The sequence below is a fragment of the Macaca thibetana genome, chromosome 15 (assembly GCF_024542745.1).
Source record: "Macaca thibetana thibetana isolate TM-01 chromosome 15, ASM2454274v1, whole genome shotgun sequence".
Lineage (NCBI taxonomy): Eukaryota > Metazoa > Chordata > Mammalia > Primates > Cercopithecidae > Macaca > Macaca thibetana.
In genome coordinates, this window is record NC_065592.1 from 13,407,311 (window position 1) to 13,430,692 (window position 23,382).

Sequence of the window (23,382 nt, forward strand, 5' to 3'; positions counted from 1 at the left end):
TGGAGTGCAGTGGCCGGATCTCAGCTCACTGCAAGCTCCGCCTCCCGGGTTCACGCCATTCTCCTGCCTCAGCCTCCCGGGTATCCGGGACTACAGGCGCCCGCCACCACGCCCGGCTAGTTTTTTGTATTTTTTAGTAGAGACGCGGTTTCACCATGTTAGCCAGGATGTTTTGTATTTTTTTTAGTAGAGACAGGGTTTCAACGTGTTAGCCAGGATGGTCTCTATCTCCTGACCTCGTGATCCGCCCATCTCAGCCTCCCAAAGTGCTGGGATTACAGGCTTGAGCCACTGCGCCCGGCCTTTTTTTTTCTTTTGAGACAGAGTCTCGCTCTGTTACCCAGGCTGGAGTTCAGTGGCACAATCTCAGCTCACTGCAACCTCTGCCTCCCGGGTTCAAGCGATTCTCCTGCCTCAGCCTCTAGAGTAGCTGGGATTACCGGCACACACCACCACACCTGGCTAATTTTTGCATTTTTGGTAGAGATGGGGTTTTATCATGTTGGCCAGGCTAGTCTCGAACTGCTGACCTCAGGTGATCTGTCCACCTCGGCCTCCCAAACTTTGGGATTACAGGGGTGAGTCACCACACCCAGCCCAAACAAGCACTTAAATAAGGCAAGCTATCACTGGATTTCAGATTTAGAGAACTACTTGGGTAGGCCAGAAAAACAGTCAACAAGTAGTTCCTAACAACAGAAAAAGGCTTTCTTTTTAAAAATAAGCATTAAAACCCCATCTGACTCCCTGCAAGGAATGGTTTTGTGTAGATAGTTGCCACCTGTCAACGCAAGGCAGGGGCCCAGCATCTCAGAGTAGGACAGGAGAATTACCCGGTGTGGCCAAAATTCTAGCCAATGTAGGAATACTAAGCCAGTGTCCCCTGGCCTCAGCTGTCATGGAGCCAGAGAATTTAAGGCTTGGGAAGGTAGCCCGATATACTACACAGGAATTCCCATGCCTTCTGCCCATTGTTCTAGCTCTTGTAGTCTGGAGCAACGCACAACATGTTCATTTCTTCATCCATCCACTCAATAACAGATATGGCCCAGGAGCAGTAGCTCACGCCCGTAATCCCAGCACTTTGGGAGGCCAAGGTGGGTGGATCCCTTGAGTCCTGGAGTTCGAGACCAGCCTGGGCAACATGGTGAAACCTCGTCTCTACAGAAAATACAAAAATTATCTAGGTGTGGTAGCATGTGCCTGTTGTCCCGGCTATCGGAAGGCTGAGGCAGGAGAATCACTTGACCTGAGAGGCGGAGGTTGCCGTGAGCTAAGATCACATCAGTGCATTCCAGCCTGGGCAACCAAGTGAGATACTATCTCAAAAAAAAGAAAGTACCTGTCACCCACTATCTGCCAGACACTGCACTAAGTGTTAGAAATGTACTGGAGAACAAAATAGACAAGTTCCCTACCATAATGAACCTCACGGCTTGAAGGAATTGCCCAGAATGAGTCCAGGGTGTCCCCACAGTATATCAGCCCTTCAGATACTTAAAAATATGTCTCATGTTCTCTTTAACCTTTGTCTTCCCACTGTTTTCAATCATTTAGCATGACAAGCATAAAATTCTGGTCATCTACGTCCATGTTATCCAGGTCCTTCATGGGTTAATGTCTAACACCTGAAAGAAATCCAATAGGCCAACACAAAGCATAATGGGTTGTAATGAAAGGACAACACTGTTGGAAGGATAAGAGATGATAAATGGCTGGGTCCATAGTGAGCACTCAGGAGATTATTTAGTGCTATGATTTTTTATTATTAGTATTCTGTCCAGAGGTAACAGAATTTGATGAAGATTCTGCCAGCTAGTCAAGTCACCTACACATAAGAGCAAGGCTATATTTCCTTCTTCTTTTTTCTTTTTCTTTTTTTTTGAGACGGAGTCTCACTCTGTCGCCTAGGCTGGAGTGCAGGGGCGTGATCTCAGCTCACAGCAACCTCTGCCTCCCGGGTTCTGGCGATTATTCTGCCTCAGCCTCCCAAGTAGCCAGGACTACAGTGCCTGTCACCACACCTGGCTGATTTTTTTTTTCTTTTTTTTCTTTTTGAGATGGAGTCTTGCTGTGTCGCTCAGGATGAAGTGCAGTGGCATGATCTCGGATCACTGCAACCTGTGCCTCCTGGGCTTAAGCGATTCTCCTGCCTCAGCCTCCAGAGTAGCTGGGATTACAGACACCTGCCACCACGCCCAGCTAATTTTTATATTTTTAGTAGAGATGGGATTTCACCATGGTGGCCAGGCTGGTCTTGAACTCCTGACCTCAGATGATCCACCTGCCTCGGCCACCCAATGTGCTGGGATTACGGGTATGAGCCACTGTGCTCGGCTTTTTTTTTTTTTTTTTTTTTTGAGACGGAGTCTCACTCTGTCACCCAGGCTGGAGTGCAATGGCGTGGTCTCAGCCCACCTCAGGCTCCCGAGTAGCTGGGACTAGAGGTGCGTGCTACCACACTTGGCTAATTTTTAAAATTTTTAGTAGAGATGGGGTTTCACTATGTTGGCTAGGTTGGTCTCAAACTCCTTACCTTGTGATTCCCCCGGCCTCAGCCTCCCAAAGTGCTGGGATTACAGGTGTGAGTCACTGTGCCTGGCCTTTTTTTTTTTTTTTTCGAGGTGGAGTCTTGCTCTGTGGCCCAGGCTGGAGTGCAGTGGCGTGATCTTGGCTCACCACAACCTCCACCTCCTGGGTTCAAGCGATTCTCCTGACTCAGGCATCAACGTAGGTGGGATTACAGGCACGTGTGCCAGGACAACAGGCTAATTTTTGTATTTTTAGTAGACACGGGGTTTCACCATGTTGGCCAGGCTGGTCTCAAACTCCTGACCTCAGGTGATATGCCTGCCACAGCCTCCCAAGGTGCTAAGATTACAGGCATGAGCCATTGCGCCTTGCCGAGCAAGGCTATATATTCTTTCAAAGCACATTTAAAAAAATCACTTGAGAAGAAGTTTGAGATCAGCCTGGGCAACATGGTGAGACCCCATCTCTATCAAAATAAAATTTTATATTAGCCAAGCATGGTGGCACACACCTGTAGCTCCAGCTACTGGGGAGGATGAGGTAGGAGGATCACTTGAGCCCTGGAGGCCAAAGCTACTGAGATCATGCCATTGCACTCCAGCCTGAGTGACAGAGAGAAACCTTGTCTAAAAAAAAAAAAAAAATTTTAAATAACAATTTTTTTTTTATTTTTTTTTATTTTTTATTTATTTATTTTTTTTTGAGACGGAGTCTCGCTCTGTTGCCCAGGCTGGAGTGCAGTGGCGCGATCTGGGCTCACTGCAAGCTCCGCCTCCCGGGTTCACGCCATTCTCCTGCCTCAGCCTCCCGAGTAGCTGGGACTACAGGCGCCCACAACCGCGCCCGGCTAATTTTTTGTATTTTTAGTAGAGACGGGGTTTCACCGTGGTCTCGATCTCCTGACCTTGTGATCCGCCCGCCTCGGCCTCCCAAAGTGCTGGGATTACAGGCGTGAGCCACCACGCCCGGCAAAATAACAATTTTAAACAGACAAGCCCCCGTGCCCTGCTTACTTATATCAATGCAGTGGAGATCATCATAGAATTTGTCCCCTGCCAAGCCTCCATGGATGAAGAGCTTTGTCCCTGCTGCCACCATCACATGACCATGCCGGGGAGATGGAGGATTCCCAAGTGTCTCTGGCTGTGACCAGGTCAGAGTCTCTAGAAAAGTAAATTCAATAACATCAAATGGCAAAGCTATGAAACAAGAACATGAGAAATAGTCCCAAGCCTCTGTATCATGGAGCTGTCCCATGCAGGAAGCAACCTTGGGGTCATTCTCTCCAACTCCCCAAGCCAATCACAGGCATCCCTCCTTTTACATCCTATAGGCTGGTGCGGTGGCTCACAGTTGTAATCCCAGCACTTTGGGAGGCCGAGAGAGGTAGATCACCAGAGGTCAGGAGTTCGAGGCCAGCCTGGCCAACATGGTAAAACACTGTCTCTACTAAAAATACAAAAAAAAAAAAAAAAAAAAAAAAGTTAGCTGGGTGTGGTGGCAGGTGCCTAATAATCCCAGCTACTTGGGAGGCTAAGGCAGGAGAACTGCTTGAACCCGAGAGGTGGAGGTTGAAGTAATCACGCCATTGCATTCCAGCCTGGGTGACAGAGCAAGACTCTTGTCTTTAAAAAAAAAAAAAAAAAAAAAAAAAAAAAAAAGGCCGGGCACGGTGGCTCAAGCCTGTAATCCCAGCACTTTGGGAGGCCGAGACGGGTGGATCACGAGGTCAGGAGATTGAGACCATCCTGGCTAACCCGGTGAAACCCCATCTCTACTAAAAAATACAAAAAACTAGCCGGGCGAGGTGGCGGGCGCCTGTAGTCCCAGCTACTCGGGAGGCTGAGGCAGGAGAATGGCGGGAACCCGGGAGGCGGAGCTTGCAGTGAGCTGAGATCCGGCCTCTGCACTCCAGCCTGGGTGACAAAGCGAGACTCCGTCTCAAAAAAAAAAAACAAAACAGTCCTATAGAGCCTCTGCGTGCATGCTTCTAGGGCTGGAGAGCCCACTACCAAACATGCCTGCCCCTTCTACTTAGCACCCGGAAGCCATTTCTTGTTATGAAATAAAAACGATCTCCTCTTAACTTCAAACTAAAACTACCACAAAGTCAAAATGAATGAGTCTGTTTCTGTGACAGGCCTTCAGAGTCATCATCTTGTTACTCATTTATTTATTTATTTAATGTTTTTTTTTTTTTTTTTTGAGACAAAGTTTCGGTCTTGTTGCCCAGGCTGGAACGCAATGGCACGATCTCAGCTCACTGCAACCTCTGTCTCCTGGGTTCAAGCAATTCTCCTGCCTCAGCCTCCTGAGTAGCTGGGATTACAGGTGCCCGCCACCATGCCTGGTTAATTTTTTGTATTTTTTTTTAGTAGAGATGGGGTTTCACCATGTTAGCCAGGATGGTCTCGATCTCCTGACCTCATGATCTGCCCGCCTCAACCTCCCAAAGTGCTGGGATTACAGGCGTGAGCCACCGTGCCCAGCCCTTAATTTTTAGTAGAGAAGGGGTTTCAACATATTGGCCAGCCTGGTCTCAAATTCCTGACCTCAGATGATCCACCCGCCTTGGCCTCCCAAAGTGTTGGGATTATAGGCGTGAGCCACTGCACCCATCCCAAATTTTTAAATATTTTTAGTAAAGCCAAGGTTTTGCCATGTTGGCCAGGCTAGTCTCGAACTCCTGACCACAAGAGACCCACCCCCGCCCCGTCCGGGCCTCCCAAAGTGCTGGGATTACAGGCGTGAGCCACTGCGTCCAGCCATTTTTTTTTTTTTTGAGACGGAGTTTTGCTCTTGTTGCCTAGGCTGGAGTGCAATGGCACAATCTTGGCTCTCACTGCAACCTCTGCCTCCCAGGTTCAAGCAATTCTCCTGCCTCAGCCTTTCAAGTAGCTGGGATTACAAGTGCACACCGCCATGCCTGGCTAATTTTTGTATTTTTAGTAGAGATGGGGGTTGACCATGTAGCCCTGGCTGGTCTTGAACTCCTGGGCTCAAGTGATCCACCCACCTCAGCCTCCCAAAATGCTGGGATTGTAGGTGTGAGCCACTGCACCCAGCCTTATTATTATTTTTAGAGATGGGGTTTTGCTATGTTGTCCAGGCTGGATTGTAACTCCTAGGCTTAAGTGATCCTCCCACCTCAGCCTCCCAAGTAGCTGGGACTACAGGCACACACCACTTCACTCTGCTAGACTCTTCTGTTTTCAAGACAATATCCTTAATTGATTTGTTAGAGGGGTTGGGAAAGGGACTCCTGATGTGGCAGTATAGGATAATGGTTAGAATATGGGATTTGGAGCTGAAACCAGGTTATCTCACTAAATAACTATGTGGCCTTTCACCAATTACTTATCTAAGCTCCAGTTTCTATAGCTGTAAAATAAGGATAAAGACAATACTGGCCAGGCACGGCGGCTCATGCCTGTTAAAGTGATTCTCCTGGGCCAGGCACCGTGGCTCACGCCTGTAATCCCAGCACTTTGGGAGGCCGAGGTGGGCAGATCATGAGGTCAGGAGATTGAGACCATCCTGACTAACACAGTAAAATCCCATCTCTACTAAAAATACAAAAAAAATTAGCCTGGCGTGGTGGCATGTGCCTGTAGTCCCAGCTACTCAGGAGGCTGAGGCAGGAGAATTGCTTGAAACCAGGAGGTGGAGGTTGCAGTGAGCCAAGATTGCGCCACTGCACTCCAGGCTGGGCAACAGAGCGTGACTTCGTCTCAAAAAAAAAAGACAATACCTACTTCTAAGAGCTGAGGTATGAATTAAATGAGATAATATACATAAAGCATGAAGGAAAAAAAGTACATAATACATGAGAGTTATGAATTTGATTATTATTATATTTTACTGCAGGCAACCCTTTTTATCTTCAAAGCTGAACATATATAGAATTCTGGAAAATTAATCATATCTATATACCAGAAAAGTCTTAAAGGAGTACTGCAAAACTTTTTTTTTTTTTTTTTGAGATGGAATGTTGCTCTGTCACCCAGGTTGGAGTGCAGTGGTGTGATCTTGGCTCACTGCAACATCTGCCTCCCGGTTCAGGCGATTCTCCTGCCTCAGCCTCCCAAGTAGCTGGGATTACAGGCGCCCGCCACCAAGCCCGGATAATTTTTTGTATTTTCAGTAGAAACAGGGTTTCACCATGTTGTCCAGGCTAGTTTTGAACTCCTGACCTCAAGTGATCCCCTTGCTTTGGCCTCCCAAAGTGGCCTCCCAAAGGATTACAGGCATGTTACCGCTACCGCGCCTGGCCTGCAAAAACTCTTTGAAACAAAGGTCTGCCAAACAATTTATCTTTGAATTACTGTTTATGGTATGCTTGCTGGTTGTTCAAGGAGCCCCCGGTGTCCCAAGGAATTTAATTTAAAATTACCTGAAATGGTTTTTGCATAAATATGTTCCTTATTGTGTGTGTGTGTGTATATATATATATATATATTTTTTTTTTTTTTTTTTTAGAGTCAGGGTCTCGCTCTATTGCAAAGGCTGGAGTGCCAGTGGTGCAATTATGGCTCACTCCATCCTCAAACTCTTGGGCTCAAGCGATCCTCCAGCCTCCTGAGCTGATAGGATTATAGGCATGAGTCAGCATGCCTGGCTTGTTCATTACAGTATTGTTTATAATAAAGAAGAATTGGAAATAGCCTAAGTGTCCATCAACAGGTTTAATTATTGGTACAGCCATGATGAAATATTATGCACTTTTTTTTGTTTTTTGACATGGAGCCTTGTTCTGTCGCCCAGGCTAGAATGCAGTGGCATGATCGGGGCTCACTGCAACCTCCACCTCCCAGGTTCAAGGGATTCTCCTGCCTCAGCCTCCCTGGTAGCTGGGATTACAGGTGCCCGCCACCGCATCCAGCTAATTTTTTGTATTTTTAGTAGAGACAGGGTTTCACCATGTTGCCCAGGCTGGTCTTGAACCCTGACCTCAGGTAATCCACCCACCTCCGCCTCCTGGGTTCAAGCAATTCTGCTGCCTCAGCCTCCTGAGTAGCTGGGATTATAGGCACCCACCACCGTGCCCAGCTGATTTTTGTATTTTTAGTAGATAAGGGGTTTCACCAGCTTGGCCAGGCTGGTCTCAAACTGCTGACCTTGTGATCCACCTGCCTTGGCCTCCCAAAGTGCTGGGATTACAGGCACGAGCCACCGCGCCCAACCTAAGCACTTATTAAAAATGATGGTGAAGGCCGGGCGCGGTGGCTCAAGCCTGTAATCCCAGCACTTTGGGAGGCCGAGATGGGCGGATCACGAGGTCAGGAGATCGAGACCATCCTGGCTAACACGGTGAAACCCCGTCTCTACTAAGAAATACAAAAAATAGCCGGGCGAGGTGGCAGCGCCTGTAGTCCCAGCTACTCGGGAGGCTGAGGCCGGAGAATGGCGTGAACCCGGGAGGCGGAGCTTGCAGTGAGCTGAGATCCGGCCACTGCACTCCAGCCTGGGCTACAGAGCGAGACTCCGTCTCAAAAAAAAAAAATGATGGTGAAGGCCAGGTGGTGTGGCTCAATGCCTATAATGCCAGCACTTTGAGGGACCAAAGCTGAAGGATCACTTGAGGCTAGGAGTTTGAGACCCGCCTTGGCAATGCAGTGAGACCCTGACTCTAATATTTATATTTATATAATAATAATAATTTCAAAATGTTGGTGAAGACTTTCTGATTGCATGGAACAATACTTAAGTGAAAAATTCAGGATGCAAATGTAACATATAGAATTATCTCTGTTCTTTTTCTTTTTTTTTTTTTGAGACAGAGTCTCGCTCCGTCACCCAGGCTGGAGTGCAGTGGTACGATCTTGGCTCACTTGGAGTCCAGTGGTACGATCTGGTACGATCTTGGCTCACTGCCATCTCCGCCTCCCGAGTTCAAGTGATTCTCTTGACTCAGCCTCCCGAGTAGCTGGGATTACAGGCACCCACCGCTGCACCCAGACAGTTTTTGTATTTTTAGTAGAGACGGGGTTTTGCCATGATGGCTAGGCTGATTTCAAACTCCTGATCTCAGGTGATCCTCCCGCCACGGCGTCCCAAAGTGCTGGGATTACAGGCGTGAGCCACCGTGCCCGGCCTATCTTTTTAGTTTTATTTATTTATTTATTTATTTATTTATTTATTTATTTATTTTTTGAGACAGAGTATGTTACTCAGGCTGAGTGCAGTGGCCCCATCTTGGCTCACTGAAACCTCCTCCTCCTGGGTTTAAGCGATTCTCCTGCCTCAGCCTCCTCAGTAACTGGGATTACAGGTGCGTGCCATCATGCCCGGATACTTTTTTAATTTTTAGTAGAGACCAGGTATGTTGGCCAGGCTGTTCTCGAACTCCTGACCTTAAGTGATCCACTTGCCTCAGCCTCCCAAAGCTCTGGGGCACCAGGCCTCATTATCCCTTTTTAAATGCCAATTTTGCTGTGGGAAAAAGATACCAGGTAAGAGATATAACAAAGAAGTCTAGAAGTGAAACAGGCTTTCCTTTTTTTTTTGAGACGGAGTCCCGCTCTGTCCCCCTGGCTGGAGTGCAGTGGCGCGATCTCAGCTCACTGCAAGCTCCGCCTCCCGGGTTCCTGCCATTCTCCTGCCTCAGCCTCCCAAGTAGCTGGGACTACAGGCGCCCGCCACCGCCCCCGGCTAATTTTTTGTATTTTTAGTAGAGACGGGGTTTCACCGTGGCCTTGATCTCCTGACCTTGTGATCCGCCCGCCTCGGTCTCCCAGTGCTGGGATTACAGGTGTGAGCCACCGCGCCCAGCAGGCTTTCCTTTTCTAACTTCTGCTTCCTACATTAGGTAATTTGTAGACTGGGATGGCCCTGACCAGCCCCAAGGTGCCCACCAGTCCATACTTGCGTCAAATACGTGCAGCTTCGTGTCCTGCACAGGCTGGGCACCTCTCTCTCCGCCCCCAAAGACATACAGCTGGTTTCCAATGGCTGCGGATGATGTGTGGAATGTTCTTGGGGATGGTGGGGAGCTGGTCACTTCTGGCGTGGTCCACATCCTGGTTTCTGGGCCAGAGAGAATGAAGGCACTTAAAATACCGAGGTTGAGGGGCTTCTGACCTTGACTCTGGGGCTGAGTGAAGTCAGTTTTCAGACTCCAATCCCAAGTGGGGACAGCCTAGTTTTGGGCAGGGATCTCATACTCACAAACATCAAGGAAGAATGAAGATGATACTTAGGATTTGCCAAGACGGTCCAAAATCCCCAAGATTTAAAAGCCGTAAGTACAAGAATGGGGTCAGGCTGGGTGCAGTGGCTCTTGCCTGTAATCCCAGCACTTTGGGAGGCCAGGGCAGGAGGATCACTTGAGGTCAGGAGTTCGAGACCAGCCTGGCCAACATCGGGTGAAACCCCATCTCTACTAAAATTAGCCAGGCATGGTAGTGGGGACCTGTAATCCCAGCTCCACAGGAGGTTGAGGCAGGAGAATCGCTTGAACCCAGGAGGCGGCAGTTGCAGTGAACTGAGATTGCACCACTGCACTCCAGCCTCGGCAACAGAGCGAGACTCTGTCTCAAAAAAATAAAATAAAATAAAATAACATAAAATAAAATAAAATAGGCCGGGCGCGGTGGCTCATGCCTGTAATCCCAGCACTTTGGGAGGCCGAGGCCGGCGGATCACAAGGTCAGGATCGAGACCACGGTGAAACCCCGTCTCTACTAAAAATACAAAAAATTAGCCGGGCGTGGTTGTGGGCGCCTGTAGTCCCAGCTACTCGGGAGGCTGAGGCAGGAGAATGGCGTGAACCCGGGAGGCGGAGCTTGCAGTGAGCCGAGATCGCGCCACTGCACTCCAGCCTGGGCGACAGAGCGAGACTCCGTCTCAAAAAAAAAAATAAATAAATAAAAATAAAAATAAAATAAAATCACCCTCTTTGACAGAAGCTTTCCAAATTCTCACTGTATTTTATTTCAATGGATACCACTGTTGAAAATCGAAAGGCCAGGGTTCTAGAACTGATTTCCCTTTGCCAAACCTTAACTACACCAACTACCACAATTATTGAGCATTAATTATGTGCCAGATACTGAGTTTATTTAAATCCTTGACAAATTAACAAGGCAGAAACTGTTATTATCCAACGTGACAGAACACAGAGGCAGAGAGAGATTAAGTCACTTGTCCAAGGACATAGTTAGTGCCTAGCAAAGCAGAGACCCTCATCTGTGCCCTTAACCACCACATCATACTGCTACCCCTCCAAGCAAATTGGCTTCACAATTAGCCAAATGGTCTGCCAAGTGTCCATCTCTTTCTTCTTCTTTTTTGTTTTGAGACGGAGTCTCACTCTGTCACCCAGGCTGGAGTGCAGTGGCGCGATCTCGGCTTACTGCAACCTCCACCTCCCAGGTTCAAGCGATTCTCCTGCCTCAGCCTCCCAAGTAGCTGGGACTACAGGCACCTGCCACCACGCCCAGCTAATTTTTTTTTTTTTTTTTTTGTATTTTTAGTAGAGACGGGGTTTCAGTATGTTGGTCAGGCTGGTCTGGAACTCCTGACCTTGTGATCTGCCCTCCTCATCCTCCCAAAGTGTTGGGATTACAGGCGTGAGCCACCATGCCCCGCCGTGTCTACTCTATTTCTGACAGTGTTCTGTACCCTGAATATTCAACAATAAACAAACTCTTCCCTTCGAAGCACTTATGTTCCATAGAGGGAGGGCAGGGAGGAGGAGGGACGACAGGAAATACATACCCAAACAAATAAATCAAATTGAAAGATAACATACTGTCTAAATATGCTGAAGGAATTTAAATACTTGACATGTAAGAAAATTTGGTCCTAGTTCCTGAACTCTGACCAACTATTGTACAAATAGATTTTTTTTTAATTTTTATTTTTTTATCGGGCAATACTCAACAAATGCATTAGGTGGGCAACACCCCAAATATATTGTTGATAGAGGGAACTGAGCAAGAGTTGGCTGACATGTGAAAAATGTCCAGGTCAAAAAATGCTTTTTTGACAGGGAGTCTCACTCATTGCTCAGGCTGTGGTACGATCTCGGCACATTGCAACCTCTGCCTCCTGGGTTCAAGCGATCCTCCTGCCTCACCCTCATCAGTAGCTGGGACTACAGGCTAATTTTTGTATTTTTAGTAGTGACAGGGTTTCACCATGTTGGCCAGGCTGCTCTCAAACTCCTGACTTCAGGTGATCGGCGCACCTCAGCCTCCCAAAGTGCTGGGATTACAGGTGTGAGCCACCGCGCTGGCCCAAAATGCATATTTAAACTGTGCACAAGTTTTTTTGCCTATCAAATTAGCAATGTTTAAAACTGATAAATTCAGTGCTGGTCAGTAATGAAAGAAACATTGTTAAACACAGTTGGAGAGAGGATAAACTGGAAAAATCTTTCTGGAGAGCAATTTGGTAGTATGTATCAAAACCTTGAAAAGGTTCACAATATTTTACCTAGTCTTTTTATTGCTTGGCAGGAACCCTAAGAAAATAATTTGAAATACAGTCTATGACTTCTGAATGAAGATGTTCACTGCTTTGTTAATTATAATGGTAAAAACCTGAAAGGAACTAAATGTTCATAAATGGAGGAATTACGGTATTATGGAGTATTTTATATATAATGGAGCATGATACAGCCATTAAAAATGATGTTGGCCAGGTGCAGTGGCTCATGTCTGTAATCCCAACACTTTGGGAGGCTGAGGCAGGCAAATTGCTTGACCCCAGGAGTTTGAGACCAGCATGGGCAACATGGCAAAACCCTGTCTCTACAAAAAATACAAACAAATTAGCTAGGCATGGTGGCAAGCGCCTGTAGTCCCAGCTACCTGGGAGGCTGAGCTAGGAGGATCACCTGAGCCTGGATGGTCGAGGCTGCAGTGAGCTGTGATCAAACCACTGCATCCCAGCCTAGGCAAAAGAGTGAGACCCTGCCTTGGGAAAAAAAAAAAAAGTTAACAACAACAAAAAAACCCAAAACAAAACAAACAAATGATATGATATTAACAAAGCACTGTTATTAATAACAAATCAATTATTTTTGCTAAAGCCAAAAAAAATCACCTATTTCTCCTGGCATTATGAAATTAAAAGGAAAAAGTTATGAACGTGTAAATATAGTATGATCTCAGGCTTGTGAAAACAGAGAAAAGACAGGAAGAAGACAGAAAGTTGGGTCGGGCACATTGGCTCACATCTGTAATTCCAGCACTTTGGGAGGCCGAGGTGGACAGATCACCTGAGATCAAGAATTCGAGACCAGCCTGGCTAACATGGAGACACCCCATCCCTGCTAAAAATACAAAATTAGCCAGGCATAGTGGCGCATGCCTGTAATCCCAGCTACTTGGGAGGCTGAGGCAGGAGAATCGCCTGAACCCAGGAGGCGGAGGTTGCAGTGAGCCGAGATTGCACCATTGCACTCCAGCCTGGGCAACAAGAGTGAAACGCCGTCTCAAAAAAAAAAAAAAAAAAAAAAAAGACAGAAAGTTGTTAATAGCCTTAATATAATAGGATTGTGGATGACTTTTCCCACTTATTTGTATTTTTCAAGTATTTTACAATGAACATAAATAATATTTGTAAAGAGAAAAACAAAAACAAACAAAAGGCAAAAAGACAAGTTCACTTCCCCACAGGTGGTTTAGCCACCTCCTATCAGTTGTGATGTTCCCAAACTGCTTCCTCTATATAAAACTGCCAGTGATGGAAACAGGAAGGTATGAAAAACAAAAACAAACAAACAAACAAAACGAACAAACAAAATGTCTTGTCAGTGAGACAAGTTAGGAACTTTCTACTTTTGGCTAAAAGAAACATACTAGGAGGATCCAGGTCAGTGTTTCTTAACTTTGGCACTACTGACATTTTAGACCAGATAATTCTTCCCTGTGGTGGCTGTCTTAGGCGTGACAGGATATATACACGACATATCTGGCCTCTACCCCTAGAAGCCAGTAGCCCGCCCTACCCCCAGTTGTGATAACCCAAAATGTTTTCAGATATGGCCAAATGTCTCCCAGGGAGGACCTTTGGAGGACCTTACTGGAGGACCACTAATCTAGGTGACTTGGGTTCTAAGCCTGGCTCAGCCACTGACTCTCTTGTGACTTTATTTTTAAAAATTTTTCTTTCCTATTTTTTTTGAGACAGAGTCTCACCCTGTTGCCCAGGCTGGAGTGCAGTGGCACGATCCCAGCTCACTGCAATCTCCGCCTCCCGGGTTCAAGCGATTCTCCTGCCTCAGCCTTCTGAGTAGCTGGGATTATAGATGCCCACCACCATGCCCAGCTGATTTTTGTATTTTTAGTAGAGATGGGGTTTCACCATATTGGCCAGGCCGATCTCAAACTCCTGACCTCAACTGATCCGCCTGCCTCGGCCTCCCAAAGTGCTGGGATTACAGGCGTGAGCTACTATGCCAGGCCTCTTGTGACTTTAGGAAAGTCACTTTCCCCTTGATAAACCTGAGTTGCCCATTTGGCATAGCTGTTCTCTGAAGTCTCTTCCAGCTTTGACATTTAACAAGTTAAAAATTGTACGTGTTACCAACAATTGTTTTTATTCTGTTGTTTTCAGATTATGCTAAAAGTTAAAATTCCTATTTTCTATGATGTCAGCAAAGTTAAATGGTAATCAGTATAATCCAAATGTACTGGAATTATAATTGGATATATGTATACACACACACACACACACACACACGAACATTTATATGTACATAAATAAAATAAGCTTTGGCTACTTACCAGGATTCAGGACTTGTAGACAATTTCGATTTCCTGATTGGTTGGCACCTCCAAATACCCAGATATGGTCAGATGTGCAGGAGGGAATGAAGCTAGCATGTTCATAGCGGGGCAAGAGGCCCTTGCAGGTAACTAAGTCCCACTGGTGTTTTCCTGGAAAACATTTCACCCAGTTCCTAGATTGGGGCTGCCAACTGTTATACTGGTTGGCACACTTGGGGATGGTTGTGAGAAGATGGCCATAAACATAAATGAATCACTTAAAGGGCATGTTGTCAACCTCCAGAAAGTTCTATAATAGATACTTAGGGGGCTGTCTGCCTAGCCCATAGACCCTGTTCTATGGAAACTGTCCCCACTTTGTCAACCACAAGGGTAGATCCCAGATGATATGTTTGTACTACACTTTGACTTTGTAGCTTTAGCTGATTGGGTTGAAGGTAGCCAATGAAACCAGAATGAGCCAATCAGATCAAGTGCTTCCACTTTCTCATGATCCTGGGCTCTACTTCCTGTCCTTGAATTCTTTGAAACACGCCTGTATCGGCCAGGCGCAGTGGCTCACGCCTGTAATCCCAGCACTTTGGGAGGCCCAGGTGGGTGGATCACGAGGTCAGAAGATCGAGACCATCCTGGCCAACATGGTGAAACCTCGTCTCTACTAAAATACAAAAAAATTAGCCGACTGTAGTGGCATGTGCCTGTAGTCCCAGCTACTTGGGAGGCTGAGGCAGGGGAATTGCTTGAACCCAGGGTTATTTTACTTGGTTAACCAAGCAGAGGTTGCAGCAAGCTGAGATTGTGCCACTGTACTCCAGTCTGGGAAGACAGCAAGACTCCATCTCAAAAAAAAAAAAAAAAAGAAAAAGAAAGAAACACGCCTGTATCTGACTAAATAAATTCCTTCTTTTTCCTGTGGTTTAAGTGGGATTCTGTTACTTGCAAATAAATGATGGCTGGCTAAAACAAGTTCACAGAATAATAATACCTAACCTTGGCCAGGAGCAGTGGCTCCTGCCTGTAATCCCAGCACTCTGGGAGGCCGAGGCAGGCGGATCACGAGGTCACGAGATCAAGACCATCCTGGCTAACAAGGTGAAATCCCATCTCTACTAAAAATTAGCCAGGCGTGGTGGCGGGCGCCTGTAGTCCCAACTACTCAGGAGGCTGAGGCAGGAGAATGGCGTGAACCTGGGAGGCGGAGCTTGCAGTGAGCCGAGATCTCACTGCACTCCAGCCTGGGTGACAGAGTGAGACTCTGTCTCAAAAAACAAACAAACAAACAAAAAAAGCCTAACCTTTATTATTAATAGTAGTTATTTCACTGGGTTAAGCAATTATACAAGACCTTTACAGGCATTATCTTGTTAGATCTGAAGCAAGTTATTATCCCTACTTTATAGGGCACGGAGGTCCAGATGGTTGAGATGGTGTAGCCAGGGTCACCAAGCTATTAATAGGTTGCAATAAAGACATAACTGAACTAATTTAATGTAATTGAGGACTAGAAGTGATTTAATTTACCTTTGAATTTTTTTTTTTTTTGAGATGGAGTCTTGCTCTGGAGCAAGGAGTACACTGGCGCAATGTCAGCTCACTACAACCTCCGCCTCCCAGGCTCAAGCGATTCTCCTGCCTCAGCCTCCCGAGTAACTGGGATTACAGGCGTGCGCCACCATGCCTGGCTAATTTTTGTATTTTTAGTAGAGATGGGGGTTTCACCATGTTGGCCAGGCTGGCCTCGAACTCCTGACCTCAAGTGATCCACCCGCCTCGGCCTCCTAAAGTGCTGGGGGATTACACTTCGTCCAGCCTACCTTTGATTTTTTTAGTGCAGGGAGTAGAAATTCAAATGCCTAGGCAGGAGTAACAAAGACTGTGGCAAACTGGAGAAAAAGAGCCCTCTTGATAGGTGGCAGCTCAGTTCCAAATAATTGTTGCCATGTAGACAAGCAGGCCTAATGACGTTAGATTTTCCAACATTATCAAGAGAAGCCAAACCATTTAAATGTCTATATAGATTTCTGCATGATTGGTTGGTAAACAATTTAAGATTAGGCTGGGTGTGGTGGCTTATGCATGTAATCCTAGCACTTAGGGAGGCCGAGGTGGGTGGATCACTTGAGGTCAGGAGTTCAAGACCAGACTGGCCAACATGGTGAAACCCCATCCCTACTAAAAATACAAAAATCAGTGGGGCATGATGGCACGCACCTGTAGTCCCAGCTACTTGGGAGTATGAGGCAGGAGAATCACTTTTTTTTTTTTTTTTGAGACGGAGTATCGCTCTGTCACCCAGGCTGGAGTGCAGTGGCTCGATCTCAGCTCACTGCAACCTCCGCCTCCCAGGTTCATGCCATTCTCCTGTCTCAGCCTCCCGAGTATCTGGGACTACAGATGCCCGCCACCAAGCCTGGCTAATTTTTTTTGTATTTTTAGTAGAGATGGGGTTTTACCGTGTTAGCCAGCATGGTCTCAATCTCCTGACCTCATGATCTGCCCGCCTCGGCCTCCCAAGGTGCTGGGATTACAGGCGTGAGCCACGGTGCCTGGCCCAGGAGAATCACTTTAACCCAGGAGGTGGAGGTTGCAGTGAGCCAAGATCATGCCACTGCGCTCCAGCCTGGATGACAGTTTGAGACTCCATTTCAAAAAAAAAAAAAAAAAAAAAAACACCTTAAGATTAAAACAATCTGGAAATGTTACATGGACCTAACAAAATACGTAAGTGGGCCACCATTGTTCAACTTCTGCCCTTGTGTAGAGCAAAGAATAATGGTTTCTTTATTTTATTTTATTTTATTTTATTTTATTTTATTTTATTTTATTTTATTTTATTTTATGTTTTTGAGACAGAGTCTTGCTCTGTCACCAGACTGTAGTGCAGTGGTGTAATCTCGGCTCACTGCAACCTCTGCCTCCCAGATGCAAGTGATTCTCCTGCCTCAGCTAGGACTACGGGCACATGCCATCACGCCCAGCTAATTTTTTTTGTATTTTTAGTAGAGACAAGGTTTCACCATGTTGGCCAGGATGGTCTCCATCTCCTCACCTCATGATCTGCCTGCCTCAGCCTCCCAAAGTGCTGGGATTACAGGCATGAGCCACTGCGCCCAGCTAATAATCGTTTCTTATTAGCAGGTTCATTCATTCATTCATTCATTCATTCATTCATTCAAATACTTACAGAGCACCCACTCTGTTGTAAGCCCTGTGGTAGTGTCTGGGATACAATGATGAGGAAAACATGCTACCTGTTTCTAAGGAGCTTATGTTCTTGTGGGGCAGATGGACAGGAAACAATCACATGTGATAGGGCTGTGAAGGCAGATAGGATAGAAGAGCACATGAGACTATGGACATACAGAGTCATGTAGTGCCTGAACGAGTCCAGAGGTAACGGGAAAGGTTCCTGGCAGAAGAGACATTTAATCTGAAATCTGAAAGATATAGAGTAGCCAGATGATAAGAAAAGGGAAAAACATTCCTAGCAGAGGGATCTGTGTGTGCAAAGGCATGGAGGCCAGAGAGCTCAAGCCGTGTTCAAAGAACTGAAGGACATCCAGTGCAGCAAATGTGGGTTGGAGAGAGCCAAGAAATGAGGTTGGGGCCGGGCGCAGTGGCTTACACCTGTAACCCCAGCACTTTGGGAGGCCGACGCAGGCAGATTACTTGAGGTCAGAAGTTCGAGACCAGCCTGGCCAACATGGTGAAACCCCATCTCTACTAAAAATACAAAAATCAGCCAGGCTGGTGGCACGCACCTGTAATAGCAGCTTAGTGGGAGGCTAAGACAGGAGAATTGCTTGAACCTGTGAGGCAGAGGTTGCTGTGAGCCAAGATTATGCCTCTGCACTCCAGTCTGGGTGACAGAGTGACACGCTGCCGCAAAAAAAAAAAAAAAAAAAAAAAAAGGCCAGTGCGGTGGCTCACACCCATAATACCAGCACTTTGTGAGGCTGAGGTGGGACGATCACAAGGTCAGGATTTGAGGACCAGCCTGATTAACATGGTGAAACCCCGTCTCTACTAAAAATACAAAAATTAGCCGGGTGTGATGGCACGCACCTGTAATCCCAGCTATTCAGGAGGCTGAGGCAGGAAAATTGCTCGAAACCAGGGGGCAGAGGTTGCAGTGAGCCGAGTTCACGGTACCACTGCACTCCAGCCTGGGCCACAGAGCAAGACTAGATCTAAAAAAAAAAAAAAAAAAAAGGTGAGGTTGAGAAAGGTCTGAAATACGGAGTGACCTGGTCAGATTTGTATTTTAGATGATATTCGCTGGCTAGGTACAGAAAATATACTGTATAGTGGGTAAACTTGGAAGCAGGGAGACGGGTGAGGAGGCTATTGTAAGTCTAGTTGAGAGACAACAGTGGCTTGGACTACAGTAGCAGTAGTGGAAATGGACAGACATGGATAAAGATGAGAGATATGTGGGTTGGAGAGAGCCAAGAAATGAGGTTGGGGCCAGGCGCGGTGGCTCATGCCTGTAATCCCAGCATTTTGGGAGGCCGAGGAGGACAAATCACGAGGTCTGGAGTTCGAGACCAGCTTGGCCAACATGGTGAAACCCAGTCCCTACTAAAAATACAAAAGATTAGCTGGGAGTAGTGGTGGGCGCCTGTAATCCCAGCTACCCAGGAGGCTGAGGCAGGAGAATTGCTTGAACCCAGAAGGCTCAGGTTGCAGTGAGCTGAGATCGCGCCACTGCATGGCTCCAGCCTTGGCGACAGAGTAAGACTCCGTCTCAAAAAAAAAAAAAAAAATTAGCTGGGCATGGTGGCGCATGCCTGTAATCCCAGCTACTCAGGAGGCTGAGGCAGGAGAATTGCTTGAACCTGGGAGGTGGAGGTTGCAGTGAGCGAAGATCGTGCCACTGCACTCCAGCCTGGGCAATAAAAGCGAAACTCCATCTCAAAAAAAACAAAGATAAAAGTAGGGCTTAGTGATATATTGGATATGTGGATAGAATGAGTGGTGGTAGTCATCAATGTATCCTATGGAAATATTTGATGAATAAATGGCTGGACAACCAAGGCTCCATAAGGGTTCTCTTCCCCTAAACAAGGAGGTATTGGTCAGATGACTGTGTGCCAGGAACCTGCTGAGAAACCTTAGGGATCTGTCAGTGATGTTCATTTTTTCTTCTTTCTTTTTTTTTTTTTGAGACTGAGTCTCGCTCTGTCGCCCAGGCTGGAGTGCAGTAGCACGATCTTGGCTCGGTGTAACTTCTGTCTCCGCGGTTCAAGTAATTCTCCTGTCTCAGCCTCCTGAGTAGCTGGGACTACAGGTGCCCACCACCACACCCGGCTAATTTTTTTTGTATTTTTAGTAGAGACGGGGTTTCATCATATTGGTCAGGCTGGTTTCAAACTCTAACCTCAGGCGATCCGCCCGCCTTGGCCTCCCACAGTGCTGGAACTAGAGGCGTGAGCCACTGGACCTAGCCCTGGCCATTTTTTCTTATAGGAAAACCCTGCTGGTGTTTTTAGGAATGCCCTGCTAATGGCTAGCAGCACACAGCCCTGTTCTCTGGCCACAGGGCAGGTACTCCGCAGCTCTGGTCTTACCCAGATCCATGGCGTGCACGTCTGAGAAGCTTCTGTTTGGATTTGCTCCGCCAACGATGAAGACCTTTCCTCTCTTGGCATTACCAACTGGGGGTAAATACGAACAGCTGTGGCCAACTCGAGCACAAGGGCTGTCACCAGGGAGAGTCAAGGTGTACCTGCCAAAGGAAGGATGTATTCAGGAGGCCTGAGCACAGAATAAACGCAGTAGTGTATTCTTTCCATTCCTCATGAAATATTCACCAGAATGAAGGGTCTTTTTTTTTTTTTTTCTTTTTGAGACGGAGTCTTGCTCTGTCGCCCAGGCTGGAGTGCAGTGGCCGGATCTCAGCTCACTGCAAGCTCCGCCTCCCGGGTTTACACCATTCTCCGGCCTCAGCCTCCCGAGTAGCTGGGATTACAGGCGCCCGCCACCTCGCCCGGCTAGTTTTTTGTATTTTTTAGTGGAGACGGGGTTTCACCATGTTAGCCAGGATGGTCTTCATCTCCTGACCTTGTGATCCGCCCGTCTCAGCCTCCCAAAGTGCTGGGATTACAGGCTTGAGCCGCCGCGCCCGGCCCCAGAATGAAGGGTCTTATGCAGACACTTCAAATTGTACCCAACAAAGCAGCACTTCTCCAATTAATAATAGTACCTCCCCTTTGCACATAGTCTTTGACTTTTCCATTTTGTCACTGTCTTCATCTCACAGTTATCTGGTAGGAATGCACTGGGCTATATTTTTCCCCATTTGGTAGATAGGGAAACTGATCTCCAGAAATGTTCAGTGATGTGTCTTGGCACAGGATGGTGGCTGTGAACATGGTGTGTGAATTCAGACAGATCTGGTTCAAATTCCAGCTCAGGTACTTCCTCGATGTGTGACCTTTTGGAAGTCACTTAACCTTTCTGAACTTTAGTTTACTCATTTGTGAAATGAGGACAGCAATAGTTCTTACTGCAAAAGATCATTATGAAGACTAAGACAAGACGTCAAAACAGGGCAGTGAAGGACTCAATAAATGGTGGCGAGAGCTTTATGTGCCACCACATGGGAACCAACAGCCCCGGGGCTCTTGCCACAAGCCAATGATTCCTCCCCATCAAAAAAATTATCCAGAATTTACTGATTTCAGAGCTTTTCCAGATTACTCATAAAACTCAATCTGATGGAAGCCAAAGCTAGCACTCTGAAAAATCACATACAGGATTTGGTCATTCCATTCTCTCTCTCTCTTTTTTCTTTTTTTTGAGATGGAGTCTCACTCTGTTGCCCAGGCTAGAGTGCAGTAGTGCAATCTTGGCTCACCATAACCTCCGCTTCCTGGCTTCAAGCGATTCTCCTGTCTCAGCCTCCTGAGCAGCTGGGACTACAGGTACACACCACCATGCCTGGCTAATTTTTGTATTTTTAGTAGAGACGGGGTTTCACTATGTTGGCCAGGCTGGTCTCGAACTCCTGATCTTGTGATCCACCTGCCTCAGCCTCCCAAAGTGCTGAGATTACAGGCGTGAGCCACTGTGCCCGGCCAGAGTCTCTCTATATTTTTTTAAGTAGAGACAGGGGTCTCGCTATGTTGGCCAGGTTGGTCTTGAACTCCCAGCCTCATGCAATCCTTCTGCCCTGGTCTCCCTAAGTCCTAAGATTATAGGGATGTGCCCACTGCACTCGGCCCATTCCACTCTCCACAGTGACTCTGAATGCTGACTGAGAAAACACACTTCAAGCTTCCTGATTGGAAAACAAATTTCTGTAGCTGTTTTTCAGGCCCTGTCTTATTTGACCTCTCTGGTGTTTGGGACTCCCTTCTTCTTGTGCCTTTCTCCCAGCCTGGCTTTCCCACATCCCTTCCTTTGGTTCTGCATTCACCTTTCTGGCTGTCCTTTCTGCTTCTTTCTCCTACTCCTTCCCTACCAGCCACCTCCTGACTCTCAGTCAACCTTGAGTTCTGTTTTCCTCAGTTTACATTTGCTTACCTGATTAATGTTATCTGTAGTGATAACTTCAATTACCACTCATCTATATATTCATCAGTGGTGGCCAAATCTGTTTCCCATTCAGATCTCTATTCTGATGTCACTTAATCTACACAAAACCCCTTTGAGGGCCGGGCGCAGTGGCTCACACCTGTAATGCCAGCACATTGGGAGGCCGAGGCAGGCAGATCATGAGGTCAAGAGATCGAGACCATCCTGGCCAACATGATGAAACCCCGTCTCTACTAAAAATACAAAAATTACCTGGGTGTGGTGGTGCGCGCCTGCAGTCCTAGCTACTCGGGAGGCTGAGGCAGGATTGCTTGAACCAGGGAGGCGGAAGTTGCAGTGAGCCGAGATCGTGCCACTGCACTCCAACCTGGCGATAGAGCGAGACTCTGTCTCAAAAACAAAAACACAAACACTCTTTGAAGATAACAGCTGTTACCATCATCTGAGTTTTACAACGGAGGAACTGAAGCTTAGGAAGGTTGAGTAATTTATCCCAAAAGCACACGGCCATCCAGAGATGGTGGATATTACAAAAAAAAGTCCCTGCCTTGATAGGCCTTACAGACTAGGTGGGAAAAGAAACATTAAACAGTTTCACAACTATCTATTTCACTTCAATTGTGGTAGAAAGGAGTACAGAATATATAGCATGAGGACATGCATGTCTTAGGAGGGTCTCACCCTGTAAGGAGCCAGGGAGATAGGGTGATCGGAGAAGGCCTGCTGAAGAAGCACCATTTGGATAGAGATCTGAAGTATGAGTAGAAATTAGCTGGGCAGGCCAGGTGTGGTGGCTCACACCTGTAATCCCAGCACTTTGGGAGGCTGGAGTGGGAAGATCACCTGAGCCCAGGAGTTTGAGACCAGCCTGGGCAACATAGAGAGACTGTGTCTCTATTTAAAAAAAAAAAAAAAAAAAAAATTAGCTGGGCATGGTAGTACATACCCATAGTCCCAGTTACTTGGGAGATGGAGATGGGAGGGTTATTTGAGGCCAGGAGATCGAGGCTATGATGAGCCACAATTGTACCACTGCATTCCAGCCTGGGTGGCTAGCCACAGAGGAAGACCTTGTCTCAAAAATAAAATAAAATAAGCTGGGCAAAGAGAGGGACGAAAGGTGGAGGGAAAGAGCAGTCCGGGCGGAGAGACCAGCATGAGTAGCTCCTGAGTGGAACAGTGCAGGGCAGAGTAAAGAAGAGAAAGAGAACAAAGGAACAAGTCATGGGATTTGAGGTTGAAAAAACAGGCAGAAACATTTGGCAAGGACCATTGGGCCAGTTTAAGAAATCTAATTTTTTGTTTGTTTGTTTGTTTTTGAGACGGAGTCTCCCTCCCTCTGTTGCCCAGGCTGGAGTGCAGTGGCACCATCTCAGCTCACTGTAGTCTCCACCTCCCAGGTTCAAGCGATTCTCCTGCCTCAGCCTCCCGAGTGGCTGGGATTACAGGCATGCACCACCATGCCCGGCTAATTTTTCTATTTTTAGTAGAGATGGGGTTTTGCCATGTTGGCCAGACTGGTCTCAAACTCCTGGCTTCAAGTGATCCACCCACCTCAGCCTCCCAAAGTGCT

General features: G+C 46.9%; 1 protein-coding gene across 5 annotated transcripts in view; it reads right to left on the minus strand.

Annotated features, from left to right (window-relative positions):
* Nucleotides 1–23,382, minus strand: part of RABEPK (Rab9 effector protein with kelch motifs) — a 35,354-nt gene that overhangs the window by 7,112 nt on the left and 4,860 nt on the right. For 2 of the 5 annotated variants that reach the window (XM_050760565.1, XM_050760560.1), the window contains exons 3-6: nt 19,841–19,998; nt 14,268–14,420; nt 9,397–9,558; nt 3,546–3,695 (exon numbers count right to left, since the gene is read on the minus strand). In XM_050760565.1, the coding sequence (XP_050616522.1) occupies nt 3,546–3,695; nt 9,397–9,558; nt 14,268–14,420; nt 19,841–19,998 (623 nt within the window). Of the gene's footprint in view, nt 1–3,545; nt 3,696–9,396; nt 9,559–14,267; nt 14,421–19,840; nt 19,999–22,061; nt 22,196–23,382 lie in introns of all 5 variants that reach the window. The other 3 variants (XM_050760564.1, XM_050760563.1, XM_050760562.1) reach the window with 3 other exon arrangements.